General features: G+C 38.5%; 1 protein-coding gene across 3 annotated transcripts in view; it reads right to left on the bottom strand.

Annotated features, from left to right (window-relative positions):
* CCNY (cyclin Y) overlaps window positions 1-12,778 on the bottom strand; it is a 126,784-nt gene that overhangs the window by 33,850 nt on the left and 80,156 nt on the right. For 2 of the 3 annotated variants that reach the window (XM_054060634.1, XM_054060635.1), the window contains 2 exons: window positions 12,520-12,554; window positions 1,329-1,429 (listed from right to left, as the gene is read on the bottom strand). In XM_054060634.1, the coding sequence (XP_053916609.1) occupies window positions 1,329-1,429; window positions 12,520-12,554 (136 nt within the window). The remainder of the gene's footprint in view (window positions 1-1,328; window positions 1,430-12,519; window positions 12,555-12,778) is intronic. The other variant, XM_054060636.1, reaches the window with a different exon arrangement.

The following is a 12,778-nucleotide window of genomic DNA, read 5'->3' as shown; positions in this document are numbered from 1 at the left end:
CTGCAGCTCTGCACCCTGCCACACACCCCAAGTCTCCCTGACATCACCATCTTGCTCCCCTTGGCTTGTCTTTCTGCCTATTCTTTCACAAGACCACCACAAGGCCACTAAAAATGTTTCTCAGTTGCTGCAGCCGACTGAACCTATCCTCTCCACAGTCTCAGTTCCAATGCTAAAAGAGACCTGAAAGCCCCCAAAAAGGCTGTACTTAGAAAAATCTGCAGGCAAAAGATTTTAGAGCAGAATAGTAAGGGAATCCAGGAGGAGAAAAAAAAAAAAACTCAAAACCTAAAAACATCTTTCCATCTGAATCATTTTTAAGTTATTACTTAAGGAAAATTGAGGAAAAGCGAGACTACATTTCAGGCAGAAACAGCTGATGAGGATTTAGGCATCAGTTTAACTACAAATCCCTTCTCCACTCCTATCATTTTTTCTTAAAAAGAAAAATTAAGAACATGTCTTAGTGACCATCAACAGTACAAATTCCTTCGGATATGTTCGTTTGAATATGTTTGCGCCTCATTTAAGTATCTCAGTGCACAAATTTTGTCTTAAGGAACTTTGCATTTGAGTACACCAAGGTGTACACTCTACAATCAACAAGCATAACAAACAAATAGCATGAAATGCTTGAGCATTTGTTCACTCATTTTTCCTCTTACTGTATAAAACGTAAAGACCGATTCACTATACATATATATTTCATTTCCCTCCAAGTGTAAAAAGGCATAAGTGAAACCTGAAGCGAACATCTGAGACGTCACCCAAGGGTAAGCCCACGTGCACAACCACACAAAGATTCCCCGCTGCTGTACAATAAACTCCCAGTGTCCCTGTACTCAACAAGGAAATTAATCAGGAGGCAATTAATTTCCATTTCAAACTGAAAACTGGAAGGAAGGCTAAGCAAAAGAGTACTTTCCCACGAACAGAAAAGAGTTCTTTAATTCAGGATATTTCACATCATTTATATATTCTGGATAAACAAGTATCCAAGCAAGTTGTGAGAGCTCATCCAAACAAGGTACCCAGATGAATTCTGAAGTATAAGGATTTCAGCTGCTAGAATGTGAGCTCCTTAATTGCTAATTGTTGCTTTCTGGAGGGGTATGAAGTACTGGGAGTTTGATTCTGCATGGGCCTCAAATCAGAATAATACCCTTTGTTCATCCTATTCACTGCCACTGAAGCATGACTGGTTAAAAAAAAATACTACTTCAAAAACTAAGACTTGTGAAGCTTGTTTAGTAACAACTCAGAACTATGTGTACAGATATGGATATACATAATGTAGATACTAGAAGAAAAATGATTACAAAACTCACCATTTGATGGTATACTTGAGGTTTGGTTGACTGACTGTGCTGTCATCCAGGAAAATAGTGGAGCAGGAACTGTATTTCCTTCTCAACTGCCCAGGAGGATGCTATGAAAAACACGCAAAAGAACAATGGCAATTACATAACACCAAAAGAATTTTCTGAGGAGATGTAAGAATTTACAAAAACCAAATTTCTCTGTCTCTCACAATGACACACACAGTAAAGCGATTATGTTTTGAAGCAGTTCAAAAAGTTCAGAAATAATTACCAGTGCAAAAGTCACAACAATCCCTACCTGAACCTCGCCTAATGCTTTCAAATCCCCATCTCCCCACCACCCCACTATCCCAAAAAACAGTGCAAAAACCTTTGTGCAAAATTACTCAAATTAGATACATACAATTGGAAAGCAAAGACAAACAAGACTGACGTTTCCATTCCCATTCCAAAAGAATAAAGTGGAAGAGTGAAAAAAAAAATCATGTTAAAAATAAAGAATGATTTAAACACAGACACAAAAACATACTTGGAGAAAAAAGGATTAAAAGAAAACCCACAACAACAAAACCAAATCTAATAAAATGAAATAGGGTAAAGATGTCTTCACAGTAATACTATTAAAAAACTTTAAAAATTAATAGGGAAAAATCAGAAAAATTAATTCATCAAGAACAGATTGTTATTAGGAGGAAAACTAATCAAAGAATGTAAGAAGAAGTGGCTATGCAAATAAAGAAAGAATCAACAACATATATCTTAATAGAAAAAGTTTTCAGATTTCAATCCCAGTTCCGCAATACCATAGGAAAACACTGGAAAGCTCAGCCACAAAACCACATTTGACATCATTGTTTACTTCCGAAGATTTTTTGTTGGGAAGGCTCCTCCTTCATCTGTTTAGAGCAGCCAGTGCATCAGTATCCAGGCTACGGCCCTGCAACTCCTACCTCAATACATCTTCCCCTGCCTAATTTCTGAAACAGATATTATTACAAATGCCAGCACTCCATCACCTCACTAATGTTTCATTTTACACAGGCAGAAGTCTTCTTAGCAGTATTAATGAGTTACAGAACAGGCAGGCTCTGGATAAAACCTACATGCACCTGAGTCATCTTTCTGTTTTTCCCAGGTGTGAGCAAAAGAGCATTCAAAGTCTTCATTTTAATTAAGAAAATAATTTTCTGAAGGTGCTGCCATCGTAAGTAACATTATGTCCAAACTATACTGAAGTTCACCAAGGAATTCTACTAAGATTCCCCCACCCGACCAGTAAATTTGTAGGCTGAACTGCTTTGCTTGGAAAAGAGAAGGGTTATTGAGAAAAATGAAAAATATTATATTCTCTCAAAAATTCTCCAGGAATTTGGAAAGGTACTTTGTAATACTTTGGAAGCTCGTAATCCGCCCACCTTCCAAGCTATTATCTGTCAAGCAAAGCAAAACCAGAAAATTTAGAAGCACTGGAAGCATTAATGCCATAAAATGTATTACTTAGCACTGACGTAAACAGAACGAATGACTAGGGGACTGGTGATTTCTAGGTTTTATTCTATCATAGCTTAAAACAAATTTTTGGATTAGATTATTGTGTACCTTCCGAAGGCATGACAAAGGGAAAGCAACTCAAAAACAACTGAAAATGAGACTGTTTAGTGGGTGGAATAAAAAGGGAGAGGTACAGACATACCAGCATCATTTAAAGACAAAAAAAAAGGCACATGGAAAGTTTTAATTCTATATTTTTAGTGTCAACTTGCTTTAAAGGTTTAGACAAAATGTAAAAGAAATGGACTGGATTCATTCAAGGCAAGCATGAGTAAAACCAGAAAACAACTCTGTAGCAACACCACTATCAGATTTAATTTTTCTTACATAAACAGCACTCCAACATTTGATACTTGTCAATAATTAGAGCCAGACATCTTATTTCTGAAACCACCACATCACAGAACTCTCCATGGTTTTCAGCCCACACCACACTTCATTAGGCTTAGAGCTTTTCACACTTCAGAAAAACATGTGGTGTCTCATGCCTCACTTTCTCTTCCTTCATAACAATTTGGCAGGAAGGGGTACCTCTCCCAGTCTGAAAAATGGTGCCAAGAGTAAACCTACTATCTTGGGCATACATACACACTTGTGCCATGTGAATTACTAACATATCAGTAGATCAACATCTCCAGCTTCTACTTCGACATCCAACTGTGGCCATATGGTGCACCAGGTAACAGATTTTCTGCCTTCTCCAAATTACTGGAAAACACCCTCACCTTCATATTCTAGCTCGACTAAGCTGGAAGACATCTCAAGTCCCACAGCTCAAACAGGCAAGTTTCAAAACCATAGAGCACTAATTACTTTATTTAAAACTGCAAGATGTGCTCTCTTTGTTGATTTGTTACCATTTGACAGCAAGATTCTGTACTTGCTTTTTGTTTGCTATTTTATGTTAGAGTTGGAAAGATTTTGAGCTCCCAGTGTACTTTTTTTGTTAAATATGGGACACACGCTTTTCTGAACTTCCATTAAATGCTGCAGAGGAACCTCCTCCATCTTTGCAAAGTTTTCTCTATAGGACAGTGCTGAATACCAAGGTGATGCTCAGTAACCTCCTTGTACTTTGTCACATGTGCTGGGGTAATCATTTATTTGCAGTTATAAAACAAATGCACGCAAAAAGAGTCCCTCCTCCAAAGAGACAACTTCTTCATTTATATTGAGAAGCACCATGTAAGTGTGGAAAATAGTAAGGACGCTTCAAATAGGTCACATCTGACCACAAAAATCTTCCACTTAGATAAGTCGGAGAGGCTCTAAGCAAGAAAAATCAGGAAAGCTGAGAAAGAGTATAAAGAAAGAAGAAATCTGAAGAAATTAGCCAATCCCTCTAACATTATTGGGCTCATTCTCAGGTTCTGTCCTACCCTTAAGGCTGACATGGAGGAAAGAAAGGACTGGTATAGCTCCTTTTATAAGTTTTCATATAGAAACACGACTGTGAGTACAGGACACGTGTAGCCTTGACAATCTCTACTACTAGAAATATTTACAAATTAAAAGCACTTTGTTGACATAAAGTGAGATTCACTTTAAAAGTACTTTAACTTGCACTAGTAATATTCCTGTACCCAAGCTGAGACTCAGTAGATGTCATGCTGCTCAACATCAAGAAGACTTCCGACTTCACCTTCCATAAATTTCTCAAAGAGCAGAACAAGAAAAACATGGTAAGTAAATTACTTGGAAAATGGTTACTCAGGGATCACTTTCAACTTGGAAGGCTGAAGTAAGGGATGTTCCTCAGAGGTCTGGTCTACTCAGCAAAAAAATACTGAGCAACAACTTTGACAACAAAAGCAAGGTAATGTTTACCGTATTTGTAGCTGGCATTAACTTGTGGAGGACTAAAAAAAAATATTAAAAAACAAGGTTACAATTTGACAAATTTGGGAAGTGCTCTGCACAAAAATATATCCCTGTAATCCATTAAGAACAGAAGCAAGGCTGTTTAGAGGAGAACCATCTGTCTAAATTTAATATAATATGGCAAGCAACTGTCAAGGCTGTCATCAAAAGGAAGTGCAGCTCACATGACAACAAATTCTCTGTTTTATAAAACAGGAAATTATCTTATAGGATTTATAAATAGAGTTACCATCTATACGACAGGATGGTGCATCCTTCTGCTCTCTGCAGCTGCAATATTAAGTCCAGTTTTGACCAACATACTTCAAGAAAGATTAATTCATTTCAGAGAGTCAAGAGCAAATAGCAACAAGATTAATCAGAGGCCTGAAAATCTTGATTTAGAAGGAAAAACTGAAAGACTGGAGAGGTCCTCCAGGAACAAAGCAACAACATCAGCCTTAAGTCATGTCAAAGAGAGTTGCAAAGAAAGGAATGTTGTCCTCCGTGTCCATCGAGGGTCGGATAAAAAAGAGCAGGATTATAATGAACTAGGGAAAATTAAGATTGGACGTGAAAGCACGAGGGGAGGTGACGGAAAAAAAATAACCACCCCAAACCATCACCTTTGTCTAATGGCAGGGATAGCTTGAATGACTTGAGCAATGATACAATCTCCATCACTGAAGGTTGTAAAGAGGTAAAACAAACATATGGAAACAAACAAGAATCTCTTAGATGCTCTGGTTCAAAACACCAGACTGAACAACCTCTTGGGATTAATTCCAAACCAATTTTCCATCATTTTGTGATCTCTTTTGGTGGAGAGGATTTGTAGACCTCTGCTCCAGAAGCAGCTATTATTTTTGTCATTTCAACCACAGATGCTCATTAAGAAATGCTGGCACTATAAGTTTCTATGAACACATAATAGCTGTTCTGTGGAATTTCTTTCTTTACAGGAAAAGATGTGTAACAGAAAATATTGCTTTTATAACTCACTAAGCTTTTACATGTGTTACAGAATAAGCTCTATGAGATCAAGATCCAATTTGATGCCAGGTGTTTCTAGGTCTTAAAACTAGCAGTTTTTCCCTCTTGCACAGCTAGTACTAAGGAAATAACACTGCTTTATTTTTGTCCCAGCTTCATCCTGAAATTTCTAAACTGCATTTGTTTTAAGATATTTGAACAATATGATTTACTTTAAGCTTACATAAACTATATCTTATTAGAAATAGAATGGCTTAGTTTGCCATCAAAATCATACCGGATCTGCAAAACTTCTATGTACCTGCTGTGAAAGGAGTCGCAACAAATTCCTAATCATGTTCACAATGAGAATACACAAAAGGATTAATTCCTCTCCCTCTTCGTTTCAGCATCACTTAGAAGTTAAACTTAAATGCGTGAGGAAAGGTGAACTGTTAACAGTTTCTTCTGTTAAAATAATCATTTAAGGATGGTTTTGAGCAGAAATATTAATGGACACACATATACTGACCAACCCACACTCGGAATTGACCAAAAGAGGCACCATCCAGCTCTGTCCTGGAATCTCTTTAGCCACACTACTATGGCACTCTGCCCTGGTGCTCAGCAGGATTTTTTCATTTGGGCGCAACACTTCCCTAATGAAGCCATACAGCTTTTGTAGCAGTGCTGGCATTCAGCCACTCAGCTTCCAGTTTGGCAGAGGAGCTTTAGCCTTTTTCAGTGTACTCTTACACTTGTCCGTCAAAAGATAATTTGCAGCTTCTGTCCTAAATAACGATAGTACTGCCTCTTCTTACATCAGCCCCAGTGTTAAGTTATTGCATGATTTGAAAAGGTACTACTAGGTAGTATTTCCCCTCATGGAAAAATGGAGGCCTGCTTGCACCCGTCTGTGGAGACATGCCCGTTAGCTTCCAGGCAGTAGAGGCTGGCCAAAATGCTAACAGGCAAAACTGGCATTCAGAAGTACACATAAAGCCAAACTACAAGAGCAGGCAAAAATATCAGGACTGCTTCTGGCTTAAAAAGGGAGGTTCCTATCTTGAAGATCTTCTATTGCTTCAGGGCACAATTTAGTTTTGACAACACTTTCCACAGAAGAAACATGATTTTACAGGTCAACAAATCATTTCCAAAATCAAGTAAGCCATGCAACACAATTCTCTCCGTGGTTCTGCAAAGCTGCACATTTTTTTTTCACCTTGCATAATTTGATACTATAGCACAATTTTCTACATTTAGTGGCTAGATGTGGGTATACACACCTGAACTATACACACCTGAACAAAAGCTACAGAAAACTGCACCATTGTGTGCTTACCTTTCCCTGCCAACACCCACACTAAAGAAAATGCAGTCCAACTCTTAAGTAATGCCCATTGTACCTCATCAGTCTATAAGAGGATTCAATCTTGTCCTCGGTTGATTAGTCTCACCAATGCTTGACAATGTTCATAACTAATGCCTTAGCCTAGATCTATTTCCAAGTTTTTTGCTCTCAAAGCTTGTCCTTACTTGTGTCAACCATGAAAACTACACCACAGTACCATCGAGTTCCTGGGGGGCTCAGCAACCACCGGTAAGCTCTTCTGCAGAACACACAGGCCTTACTTAACCACTGATAAAGCACCCTGTTTTACAAAAGTGAAAAGATTTCTTTGAATACTAAAAGCAGCTCAAAGGCTTATATTTACGTAGCATATAATTGCTAATGTTGTGCAATTTGACCAGAGGGACTTCACTAGGCTCCCAGCACAGCAAGTATTACATAGCAGCCTTGTAAAGGAACTTTCCTGTGTGCTCTCATCCCACCTTAAAAGTTAGTTTTTGTTCTACCCCCTACAGAAGTTTGCCACTTCATATAACTTATTGCCTTGAGGCTGATGGGAGAGGTAAAATTATTCAGGCTTGAGGACAGGAAAAGAAGCAAGGGGCTGAAAGAAGTTAGAAAAAAACATTTCAAACAATGATGTTAAGTAAGGAATTAAAGTAAACCTTTTGACTCTAAGTTACTGGAAGCCTGAAAAAGCCTCTTAAATAGCATCTGTTAAGTATGGTATCAGTATAAGGAATCTGCTACGTGGGCCTGATGGCCTATTATGGTCCCTTCTAGACCTGTTTTTTTGTGATCTTGCAATAGAGAGAAGCAAATACCAGATCAAGTAATATCTAAGAGAGCTTCAAGAGCACCTGAGAAGCCTTTAATCTGTCTTCCAGTTTATCTCGTTCTTCTCCTTGAGTAAGGAATGTTAATTAAAATATCTTAAGGAATTTGGACAGCAATTATAAACCTTTACAATAGCCAGCCTCAGGCACTTAATAAAAACAACATTTCACATTTTATCTTGTGCTCTGCATTTTTCACAGATTAAAGCACTTTTTACACTATGTTCCCATTTCAGCATGTACCATATTTACTCCTATAATCACTAGCTGGAAGTGTTTGATTACCAGTCACGCATGTAGTAGTAGTTTTACAACAGGAAAGCAGAACAGCATCTTTATCAACTCCGACAGGAAAATTTGGGGGCTACATGAGCAAATATGATATGTCATTTCAAGCATGCAAAAAGGCTCACAGAAATTAATTGTGCCACACCACACACAGCAAAGGATCCATCCATTCTTCACCAGTCCCCATCAGCAGGACTATTACTGGGAAGAAGCTTCCCCTGATGTAAATCACTATAGTGTTCCCTATAGGACTGGAATGCTGACATGAATGACGCCCAGAAACTTTTCCCCTGGTAAGCATTTTGGTCTATACACAAATTTAATTTTTTTCTACTTGGAATAATAAAAACAGTGTTGGTCTGCTGGGACATGAACATGCAGTTGCCAGGTAGCAGACAGCTGAAGCTATGTCCAGATCCCTAAACAAGACAATGCTGAAAGAAGGCTGTTGCTACAAAGCTGATGAAGTGTTTCCAGAATAAACAAAACAAAAATACTGAAGAGAGATACTACTTCCCTCTATCTTCCATCCCTTTTTCTTCCCTTTATCTTCCTTCAGAAATATTCCAATATACAAAAAATACCCCTTATTTTTACTGGATACTACTGCTCATAAACACAGATTCTACCTTAAGAGCACATCTTGTCAAGAATGTAAGAAATTACTTTGGAAAACAAAGCATTTTCATCTTGTCTGAAAGAGTAAATTTCTAGAAAAATTTGATCGAGAAAAAACTTTTCCCTCCTCTGCCCCGCTCCCTTCCCCTGCAAAAAAAATAATCACCCGGTATAAAGAACTAACTACTGTAAATAATAATAAAAAAGTCACTTTTTCTCCACCCACTCCCCCCAACAAACATAAAACATGTCTTCCTGTTTGCTTTCCTGGTACAAGCAGAGATACTGATCCAATCTCTGAAAAAGGAAATGCCTCTATCTCAGTCTGCATCTTTACCCCCTTCAGCAGTTTGACTAAGCAGATTAAAAAAAAAGACAAGTGCACACTGCAGCAGCATTAGAGCAGTAACAAGAAACAACTGCCAGTTCAACCGGAAAGGGAAGTAAAGCCTGCTGCAACTGCTCAGAAATTAAAATAGCTGGAAGAAAGCAAACACGCCAGGTACACTGTCAGCAGGTGACTCATTACCGCTAAGGATGATGGAAGTTATGCAAAGGATTCGGCACCATCTCCAACCTGTTGGTTGTCTCCCTGGGCTCCATGGGAAGACTGAAAGATGACAGCTTCTCCACAGCACCCTGTCAACCCTACTTTCATTCCTTCCCCCTCGCCCTCCTCACCCCCAAAAAAGCAGAGCTGCTGGCTTCTTCCATCACACCTACTGACAAGGTGCATCTGAAGCGTGACAACTGCCAGCCCTTGACAAAGCACAATAAATCAAAGCAGGAACCCACTATTTGTATTTGGGGGTGAAAGGAAACTATTCAGCCAACTAAAATATTCTACAAACAAAAGCAAGTAAGAAGGGAAAAGAACAGTGGTATTATCACACTGAGAAGGAACTCTTAAATGAAAAAAAGTCAATATTAATTCATCAAATTAATTTCATACATAAGATTTTGAAATGGTATTTCTATAAATTACTATTCTCATCTATTACTACACATAACTAGACAAGCAGTTCAAGAAGAAGAAACACAACATTTCTTGATACTTCTCTTGGTAGCCAGATTCCTGATCATTTGGGAGACTACCTGCAAAATAACCAATAAGATAGCACACAAAAGGATAAAAAATATTTTGTGGCTCATCTTGGTTATTTGTCAAGGAGAATAAGTGTAACCAAGAATAAGTACAAAAGAGAAGATGACATTATGGAAAAATCACAAAAGAGAGGAGTGCTGCATTAGACTGACGAGTTGTCATAAAAGGAAGACAAAACAATGCTCTAAAAATTATGTCCTCAGGCTTGTTTCCTCCAGAGCAGATGGGGGGGACCCCAAACTTCACATCAACAAGGAAATAGATAAGTAGCAATAGCTCCTGTTAGAAATGCCCTTAGCATATGCTGAAATAAATATGGAAAAGAACTGATCAACAAATAGGGTAGATCAGATATTTGCTTATCATGTAAATACTACCCATCATTTGTCACATGCAATCTAACTATTTCATCAGGTTTCTTCAGAGAAGGTGATCTGGGAAAATTGTGATGGTTCCCTGCAGTATACAAATCTAAACACAGTTTCCAGTTAAATGCCACAGCAACCACTTAAAAAATAAAATCACCAGTTTGTTCATCAGCTTTAGCAGACTGAATATTTAGGAGGTGCTGAGTGAATTCGCACAGGTGTGCCAAAGTAACAACTTCAATATCACAGGTCATTTGAAAATACACCTGAGCTACAAGTACTGGCTAAAAAAATTAACTGGCTTCTAAGGACACATACAGAGAAAGCCACGGTAAGGACTTCAGCTTCATACAGGTTATTTTTAGCTTTGTAATTCAGAAGTACTTTATAAGTACAAAGAAGTCAGACTTCTGTAAACTGTAAAAAAAGTTGTAGACCAGACTGCTGAGGGAAGTTTACATTGCTGCAACCTCAGCCAATGCTTCGGATGATACTTGAGAGAAAAAGAAATTAGGAAGAGGTATAGGGCTTCGGGTATCAACTGCATAAGTTGCTACACTGAGCTCCCAATAACAAACTCCTCAGTGACAGAATTACCCTCCCCTTTTCTGAAACAAACCCAGCATTGCCTAAAAATATTTTATAGCCCTGGTTGCAACAGTGCGCCTCCAGCAACACTTGCAACAGTCATCTTCGTTCAGTTCACTGGGGGAGCCCACTCGCAGTCTGCCTAATGCAGAACACATCTTTTACATGACATGAAAGAATTCAAGACACGTGGGAATTTCATCCATGACACAAGGTGGACTGTCACAGAAACTCAGTTAATACCTTGATTTGAAGTGTATAAATGTTCTTTTTTTTTTGCCTTGAACTCTCCAAGTTTGAGGCTCAGAAGCATGCTGGAAGTTACTGAGCACATAACATTAAATTTACAGGAACCTGGTGCACTAGCTCTACAAGTAATTTTGTGACAATAAAATTGCACTTGCAAACCACTTTCACACACACTGTAAGCAACGGAAATGTTTTACCAGGAACAGAAGGTGAGAAGCACTGAGACTATCTGCTAACATGGTGGGGGCAACTTCAAGGCTTTTATAAGCCTTGCAGTCAGTATCTCATGACTTCTCAAAATCTTAACTAACGGGAAACTTGAAAATATCAGCTTGCTTTTGAAGCCGGGCAGCAGTTGCAGAAACACTCAGCATAAATCGTTTCTGCCAAATGAAGCAGTCCTGCTTTCTCACTCTACTCGTGGCTCATTTCTGCCTCTGTGCCTCCCTCCCTTTCTGCGGGTGTAAGCTCTGAAGTGAATCACAGTTAGAAGCATATCCACTCTAGCTTTTAGCTGTGCTGAATCTACCTGCATTTGTGCTTCAGCCCAGTTTACCTGGAGCTGCACAAACGTTTGCCCCAACACAAAGGGACGCAGACGCTATAAAACACATTTGCTTCTTTCAGCAGCTGCACCAGCTTAAAAATTATTCATGAAATGATGGTAATATTTCCAGATAGAGAAAAGTTTGAGAACTTCTCCCCATTTCACTCTAAAGACAAATAATATTTGGGAGACAATTAGTTCTCTCCCTCCTCAATTTTACTGAGCAGTGAGTCTAGTTATTTCAGCACAAGGATTAACATAGTGAGAACCACACTGTTCCAGCTGCTTTGGTAGTACAAACAATACCAATTGAGACAAAGAGCCTGGTCCCGCACCCAAACCAGGCTACAGGGGATTTGCTCTCAGCTTCACTGAGAATGTGATTCAAGCATAAGAGAACTGCATTGAAAAAATGCCCAGGGTACACAAGCCTATCAAAACCCCATGATCATACTCAGTGTGTACCACACGTCAATCCACATTTACATTGCATCAACACTGGTGAGGTACTTCAGAACTTCTGTGTAAATATCTGTCAAAACAAATCTGCATACAAATTTAATTTAAAATTGTGAGTGTTTTTGTAATAATTTAAAAAAAAACATACTAATGTGTGCAGCTCCCTGTCTCAGGTACCAGCTACCTACGTACACTGGTTGTGAGCACAATACTGTCTTCAAATCAACAGATCTGTTCCACTAGCTCAATAGTCGAGACCTATGCTTCTGGATCCTGATGCAGAACAGACATTTGAAGCATCAGCGCCCCCTCACCAATACAGACATCATGTGTGATAACTCTTATTCACTGTATAATATAGACAACAAGGAGAAAGCTGCATAGCGAGGCATTTTCACTTACGTGGTTTATATAGAGACTCTTGCGTTTTTCTCTCACTGTAAAAACACAAAATATGATAAAAATATTACGTGACTATTATTCCCAATTAAGCTTCTTATATACCATTTATAATAAAAAGAACAGAAGGCTATCTATGTGCAACATTATAATTGGTTTTGCACTAATCAAGTATATTTATACCTCAAACATAGAATGAACATATATCTGTATGCATAAATGCATTTACGCTCACTAGTGTGGTGATGGATTAAAATTCTCA

This window comes from Cuculus canorus, chromosome 2 (genome assembly GCF_017976375.1).
Source record: "Cuculus canorus isolate bCucCan1 chromosome 2, bCucCan1.pri, whole genome shotgun sequence".
Lineage (NCBI taxonomy): Eukaryota > Metazoa > Chordata > Aves > Cuculiformes > Cuculidae > Cuculus > Cuculus canorus.
Note: the sequence above shows the minus strand (reverse complement) of the source record. Positions and strands in the feature narration are given on the sequence as shown.